The 6,403-nt window shown below is 45.9% G+C and overlaps 2 protein-coding genes across 2 annotated transcripts; both read right to left on the bottom strand.

The window, feature by feature from the left end:
* Positions 1-1,241: 1,241 nt before the first annotated feature.
* Positions 1,242-2,708, bottom strand: LOC106763601. Its single transcript, XM_014647772.1, has 2 exons — positions 2,516-2,708; positions 1,242-1,633 (listed from the first exon to the last, which is right to left on the bottom strand). Exons 1-2 carry the CDS (start codon positions 2,706-2,708, stop codon positions 1,242-1,244), a joined length of 585 nt encoding a protein of 194 aa, XP_014503258.1.
* A 2,183-nt stretch (positions 2,709-4,891) lies between these two features.
* LOC106763602 lies at positions 4,892-5,806 on the bottom strand. The gene is made up of 2 exons (XM_014647773.1): positions 5,486-5,806; positions 4,892-5,374 (listed from the first exon to the last, which is right to left on the bottom strand). The coding sequence occupies exons 1-2, from the start codon at positions 5,804-5,806 to the stop codon at positions 4,892-4,894; spliced, it is 804 nt and encodes a 267-aa protein (XP_014503259.1).
* Between the last annotated feature and the right edge of the window lie 597 nt (positions 5,807-6,403).

Consider the following 6,403-nt stretch of genomic DNA (forward strand, 5'->3'; position numbering starts at 1 on the left):
CGCTTTCATAGTTGGGCGTCCGGATAGGATCCGACAACGCTATTATTAGTTGGGCGTCCGGATAGGATCCGTCAACGCTTTCATAGTTGGGCGTCTGGATAAGATCCGACAACGCTAGGGGTAACACCCCTTTTTTATAATCCGGATAGGATCCGACAACGCTATTGATAGTTGGGCGTCCGGATAGGATCCGTCAACGCTTTTATAATTGGCGTCCGGATGCTGATTTATCCGACAACGCTATTATTAGTTGGGCATCCGGATAGGATCCGTCAACGCTTTCATAGTTGGGCGTCCGGATAGGATCCGACAACGGTATTATTACTTGGGTGTCCGAATAAGATTCGTCAACGCTTTCATAGTTGGGCGTCCAGATAGGATCCGACAACGCTAGGGTTAGCACCCCTTTTTTATAAGTGGGGCGTCCGGATAGGATCCGACAACGCTATTGATAGTTGGGCGTCCGGATAGGATCCGTCAACGCTTTCATAGTTGGGCGTCCGGATAGGATCTGACAACGCTAGGGGTAGCACCCCCTTTTTTATAAGTGGGGCATCTGGATAGGATCCGACAACGCTAGGGGTAGCACCCCTTTTTTATAAGTAGGGCGTCCGGATAGGATCCGTAAACGCTTTGATAGTTGGGCATCCGGATAGGATCCAACAACGCTTTTATACTTGGGCGTCCGGATGCTGGTTTATCCGACAATGCTTTTATACTTGGGCGTTCGGATGCTGGTTTATCCGACAACGCTTTTATACTTGGGTGTTCAGATGCTGGTTTATCTGACAACGCTTTTATACTTGGGCGTCCGGATGGTATCCGTCAACGCTTTGATGATTGGGATGATATCCCCGTTTAATATAAGTTTCTGCACGTACTACATAATAAAATTCTTGGAATATATGTCACATATCATTCAAAGAACGAAATACTTGAGGTTTCATATGGAAAAGAAACAATAGCATCAACATAAAGAAAACAATAAGCTGAACTTTAGCTATAATAAAATTTAAAAGGTGTGTCGCGTTCCAAGTGTTGGGAACAGCTTTTCCATGGAGGAGTTCCAGGCGATACACTCCATTTGCTAAATCTTACGATATGCAAAAGGGTCCTTCCCATTTGTCAGCTAGCTTGTCGTGTTCTTTATTTTTTCTGGCATCTCCCTTCTTCCGCCATACAAGGTCGCCTTCCGCAAAGTTTCGAGGTTGTACCTTAGTGTTGAAGCGCCGAGTAATCAGTCATTTTTGGGCTGCATTTTTTATCATGGCGACTTCTCGCCATTCAGGCAAGATGTCCAGGTTTATTCGGAGATGTTCGTCGTTAAGACTCATATCTTGTATACCTCGTCTTATGGATGGTTCGCCCAATTCGACCGGTAGCATTGCATTAGTTCTGTAAGTGAGGTTGAATGGCATTTCTCTCGTTGATCTGTGAGGGGTACATTTGTAGGCCCATAAGACCTCAGGCAATTCTTCCACCCATAAGCCTTTTACTGCTCCAAGACACTTTTTTAGCTCAGATATGATTGCTTTATTCGCGGCTTCTGCTTGCCCGTTCATTTGCAGATGCTCAACAAAACTTGTTATGTGTTTGATTCCGAGACTTTTAAGAAAGTCTTCCAGCTTCCGTTCTACAAATTTTCAGCCATTATCAGTTATGATTTTTTGTGGTATCCCAAAACGACATATTAAATGCTAGATGAACTTTTGGACTTTTTGGACGTTAATAACCGCTAGTGCCTCTGCTTTTATCCATTTAGTAAAATAGCCCACTACTACAAGGAGGTACTTGCACTGTGCTTTTCCAACCAGTAAGGGTCCAGCAATGTCCATGCCCCACTGCGCGAACGACCAGGGGGAGGTTACTCCATGCAGCTCCTCCGGGGGTACTCGTAAATCGTTACCGTGCGCTTGGCATGAAATTCACTTTCTAACAAATTCCGTGCAATCTTGTTCCATAGTGGGCCAGTAATTGTCGACTCGTAGTATTTTAGCTTTAAGTGTTCTCTTTCCCGAATGTGATCCACATATTCTGTGATGCAATTCCTACATGCCATACTTGGCTTCTTCTTCTGATAAACATTTCAGAAGAGGTGTCGTGTAGCCTCGTCTATATAAATCGTCGCCTACGAATGTGAAGCGCGCGATCCTTTTCGAATCGGTTGTGCTGATTTGACCTCCCCACTCTTGTCGGTTTATTAATTCGAGTATGTCTTGTCGCCAGTCGGCCCTTAATACCGTGACATTGGTGGCAAATGTCTCTAGCATTGACTTGTCCAAAGTTGTCTTGATTACTAAGGAAAGCTGCATTTTTTCCCGGGCATATTTTAACTTGGAAAGGAGGTCTGCTCTAGAATTGTCCACTCTGGGTATATGAATAATGTTAAAGCTAGAGAAGGTTTTAATCAGGTCACTAACCTTGTGGAAGTAGCATAATAGATGATTATCTTTAACTTGAAAAGTCCCACTCATGTGCCCCACAACCAGTTGGGAGTCCATGCGTCATTTAATACGTTCAATTTCGAGTTCTTTGGCTAGGACCAGTCCGGTGATCAAGGCTTCGTATTCTGCCTGGTTGTTGTTGAGCTGAAAGTTGAATGACACCGCCTGTTCGATGATTACCCCATTCGGCCCTTCTAATACTATGCCGACTCCTCCACCCTTTCTGTCTGAGGAGCCATCTACGTTTAGATACCATATTGGCATGTCTGTTGTCTGCGGTAGATCGTCTACGAAGTCGGCCAAATGCTGGCCTTTTATAGAACCTTGTGGTTCAAAGCGTAGGCCGAATTCGGATAACTACTGACCATGTGACCATCCTTCCTGCTAGATCAGGTTTCCTGAGGATCTTTGCAATTGGGTGGTTAGTGCGGACCACAATTTGGTGACTTTGGAAGTATGGCCGAAGACGTCTCGTAGTGGTTACAAGGGCAAGAGCTATCTTTTCGATTTTTGAGTATCGTTCCTCTGCTCCTTGCAAAGTTCTTCTAACAAAATATATTAGTTTAAAATCTGGGCTTTCTTGAATAAGAGTTGCACTTACCGAATGGTCGGAGGCGGCGAGATATAATTGCAAGTCAAACCCCTCGGTAGGATGGGCCATGACCGGACGACTGGTGAGGATGGCTTTAACAGCGGAGAAGGCCTTTTCACATTAGTCGTCAGCAATGACGCGAGACTTTTTTCTTCATGTTTCTCAGGATGGGCCCGATGTGTTCTGCCAGCTTTGGGATGAATCGTGACAAAGCCGTGAGGCGCCCAACTAGTCGCTGCACTTCTTTGAGTTTAATGGGGCACCTCGTTTCCAGTACTGCTCGGCATTTATCCGGGTTGGCTTCAATTCCTCGTTGTGTCAACATAAACCCTAGGAATTTCCCGATCGGTACTCCAAAGGTACATTTAGAGGGATTCAGGCGCATGTTATAGTGTCTCACCTGTTGGAAAACTTCAACCAAATCTTTTAGATGTTGCTCATGGGACCGACTTCGTACTACCATGTCGTCGACATATACCTCCATGCACTTGCCGATTTGATGGTGAAAAATTTTATCCATGAGACGCTGATAGGTAGCTCCAACGTTCTTGAGTCCGAACGGCATTACCTCATAACAGTAGTTTGCCCGGCCGGTTATAAAGGCTGTTTTTTCCTGGTCGGGTGAGTACATCGGGATTTGATTGTATATCCCGAAAACGCGTCCAGAAAACTTAGTACGACATGCCCTGAGGCGCCATCTACCAGTTGGTCGATGCTGGGAAGGGGATATGAATCTTTCGGACAAGCTTTGTTGAGGTCAGTGAAATTGATGCACATTCTCCATTGACCACTAGATTTTTTGACCATAACGACATTTGCTAACCATGTTGTATAGGTTATCTCCCGGATGAATTTGGCTTTAACAAGTTTATTGACCTCCTCTCGGACAGCTTCTTTTTTCTCCTCACCGAACCTTCTTTTTTTTCTGTGCCACCGGCCTGGCTTCTTTGAATACGGATAGTTTATGTGTCATCACATTCAAGTGGATTTCGGGCATATCAACGGCGCTCCACGCGAATAGATCGACATTGGTTTTTATCAGTTCGGTCAAATGGCGTTCATCGTGTGGTTCGAGATCGGCGCCTATAGTGGTCGTCTGAATTTCCATCCTCCATAGTTGGAATGATTTGACATCTCCCTAGGGTTGGATTCGCTCATCCGTGTTGGTTCTGGGGTTGAGGTCCACCACTATTGCTTTAGGTTTCCTTGGTTTCCTTTGGGAGACATAGGGTGTCACTTTCGAGCCGGCGACATAACACTGTTGTGCTGTTTTTTGATCTGCCTTTACTGTACATATTGTCCCTTTTTCTGACAGGAATTTCATTGTTAGGTGAGGGGTTGATACGATGGCTCCAAAAGCGTTCAAACAAGGTCGCCCTAGAAGGGCGTTGTAGGAAGTATTGGCCTCGACCAACAAGAAATGGACCTTTAACTCCTTGGTTTTGTCTTGCGTTCCCAGTCGAGTTCTCAAGTCTAGGTATCCATGGGTATCTACTCTTTCGCCTACGAAACCTACGATTTGCTCATTGAACAAGCATATTATATCTTCTGACAGATCCATTTTTAGGAATGCGTCCAATACAATATATTGACCGAGCTACCTTGAACGATCAGAACTTTGCTGACACCATATAGTGCTATCTGGGCGGTGATCACCATTGGGTCATCTTGGTCGGGTTTTGGAGCATGGAAGTCTCGTCAGTAAATGTAATGTCGGGCATGGACAAGGGGTTGTGTCCTACAATATTGACGCTCTGAAGACTTCTCAGGTGTCTTTTCTGGGCGGACGAAAATACTCCACCTCTGGCAAAGCCCCCGGAGATGGTGTCGATCCGACCCCTGATTGGCCTTTCTCTTACGCGTTCCCTCGGACAGCTTCGGGAGTGATTCTCTCTCCAGGGCGACTTCGGGAATGGTCTCTCGGAAGAACGTCGGTGTCGTACACCCGTTTGGGGCTTTTTTGTACAATTTCCTTCCTGGGAGATTGTTTACGCGATTCTGGTTCCTCTTTCACGAATTGTTGGAGATATCCTGCTCGAATAATCCTTTCTAGTTCATCTCTGAGGGTGGTGCAGTCCTCAGTGGCATGTCCTCGGTTGTCATGGAATAGGCAGATCTTGGTCTCATCAGCGGCCCAGGGTGTGGGCCGCTTCTTTATGTTGATGAGTTCGGCGCTCAAAGCTTCTTTAAACACTTTTGCTAGCGGTGCATTTAAGTGTGCGTAGTGATCATAACGAGGACCCAAAGGTATGGGTAGATCTCTTCTAGGAGGAGGTTTTCGGTCTCCTTCACGAACTTGTCTTGTTTCTTTCTTGTTCCCATTAGTGGGGATCTCGGTCTGGTGTTTCTTTCGGGAATTTTACTTATCTTCCATTCGAATGAATTCGGTCATTCTCTCTTGGAGTTCCTCCATCGAATTAGGCAATTTGGCATACAAATGTTCAGAGACGTATCCCGACTTCAAGCAATTGGGCAAATTGCTGATGATGAACTCCTGGTTGACGCCTTTCACTCGCCTGGCAGCTTCGTTGTATCTCTGCATGAAAGATCTGAGGGGTTCGTCCTTATCTTGTTTAAGGTTGACGAGTTCCGCAACAGTTACCTCCTCTAATCTATTGGCGGCATAATGTTTTTTGAACAAAGTCATGACAGTGAGGAAGTTGTCCATTATGTTAGGAGGGAGGGTATAATACCATTCCAGAGCCTCTCCCTTCAAGGATAGAGAAAATGCCCTACATTTAACCAGATCGATTTTGGAGTAGAAAGCCATGGAGTCAATGAAATTTCTAAGGTGATGTTCCGGGTCTGAAGTACTGTCGAACCATTATATCGGTGGAGGAGGCCTGTCCGGCATTGGAGCTTGCATGACAGCTTCCATGAACGACAACGGATTTGGTGACCGATCATTCCGTGGCGGTGTGTGCATGCTTTGATCACCATTCTAACTTCCCTGGGTCTCGGACATTTCAGGTGGCGGACGCCGCGCTCTTAATCGGGCAATCTCTTCATTTTGTTTCTGTTGTAATTCTTGTTGCTGGCATATAATCTGGGCATGTTCCTCCATCCGCTTTGCCTGTATTTGCTGAAGTTCTTGTTGTTGGCGTATAGTGCGGGCCTATTCTTCCAGCTGGGCTTGTAACTCCCTGATCATATCTATTGGGTTGTTGTTATCCATACTCCTCGTGGTTACCATCGGGGATCTTCAAGTCTCGGGCCCCACGGTGGGCGCCAAAATGTTTCGGTAGATATTTTGGGGACCGAGACATTAACCTTGATGTTATGACTTCGCTGCTTTTTGGTGCCCGGATGAATAGGATCAATGGCTCTCTTTGTGCTCCGACCGTCCGTTCTCCTTCGATCCCAACCG

This window comes from Vigna radiata, chromosome 6 (genome assembly GCF_000741045.1).
Source record: "Vigna radiata var. radiata cultivar VC1973A chromosome 6, Vradiata_ver6, whole genome shotgun sequence".
Classification (NCBI taxonomy): domain Eukaryota; kingdom Viridiplantae; phylum Streptophyta; class Magnoliopsida; order Fabales; family Fabaceae; genus Vigna; species Vigna radiata.

What these genes read in the sequence shown, in the direction of transcription:
- LOC106763601 (XM_014647772.1), bottom strand. Translation starts at nt 2,708, where the DNA reads ATGCCAATATGGTATCTAAACGTAGATGGCTCCTCAGACAGAAAGGGT. An exon ending in CAAAGAACTCGAAATTGAAC is followed by an intron (nt 1,634 to 2,515) that starts GTATTAAATGAC and finishes GAAAATTTGTAG; the next exon opens with AACGGAAGCTGGAAGACTTT.
- LOC106763602 (XM_014647773.1), bottom strand. Translation starts at nt 5,806, where the DNA reads ATGGCTTTCTACTCCAAAATCGATCTGGTTAAATGTAGGGCATTTTCT. An exon ending in ATTGCTTGAAGTCGGGATAC is followed by an intron (nt 5,375 to 5,485) that starts GTCTCTGAACAT and finishes AAGAAACACCAG; the next exon opens with ACCGAGATCCCCACTAATGG.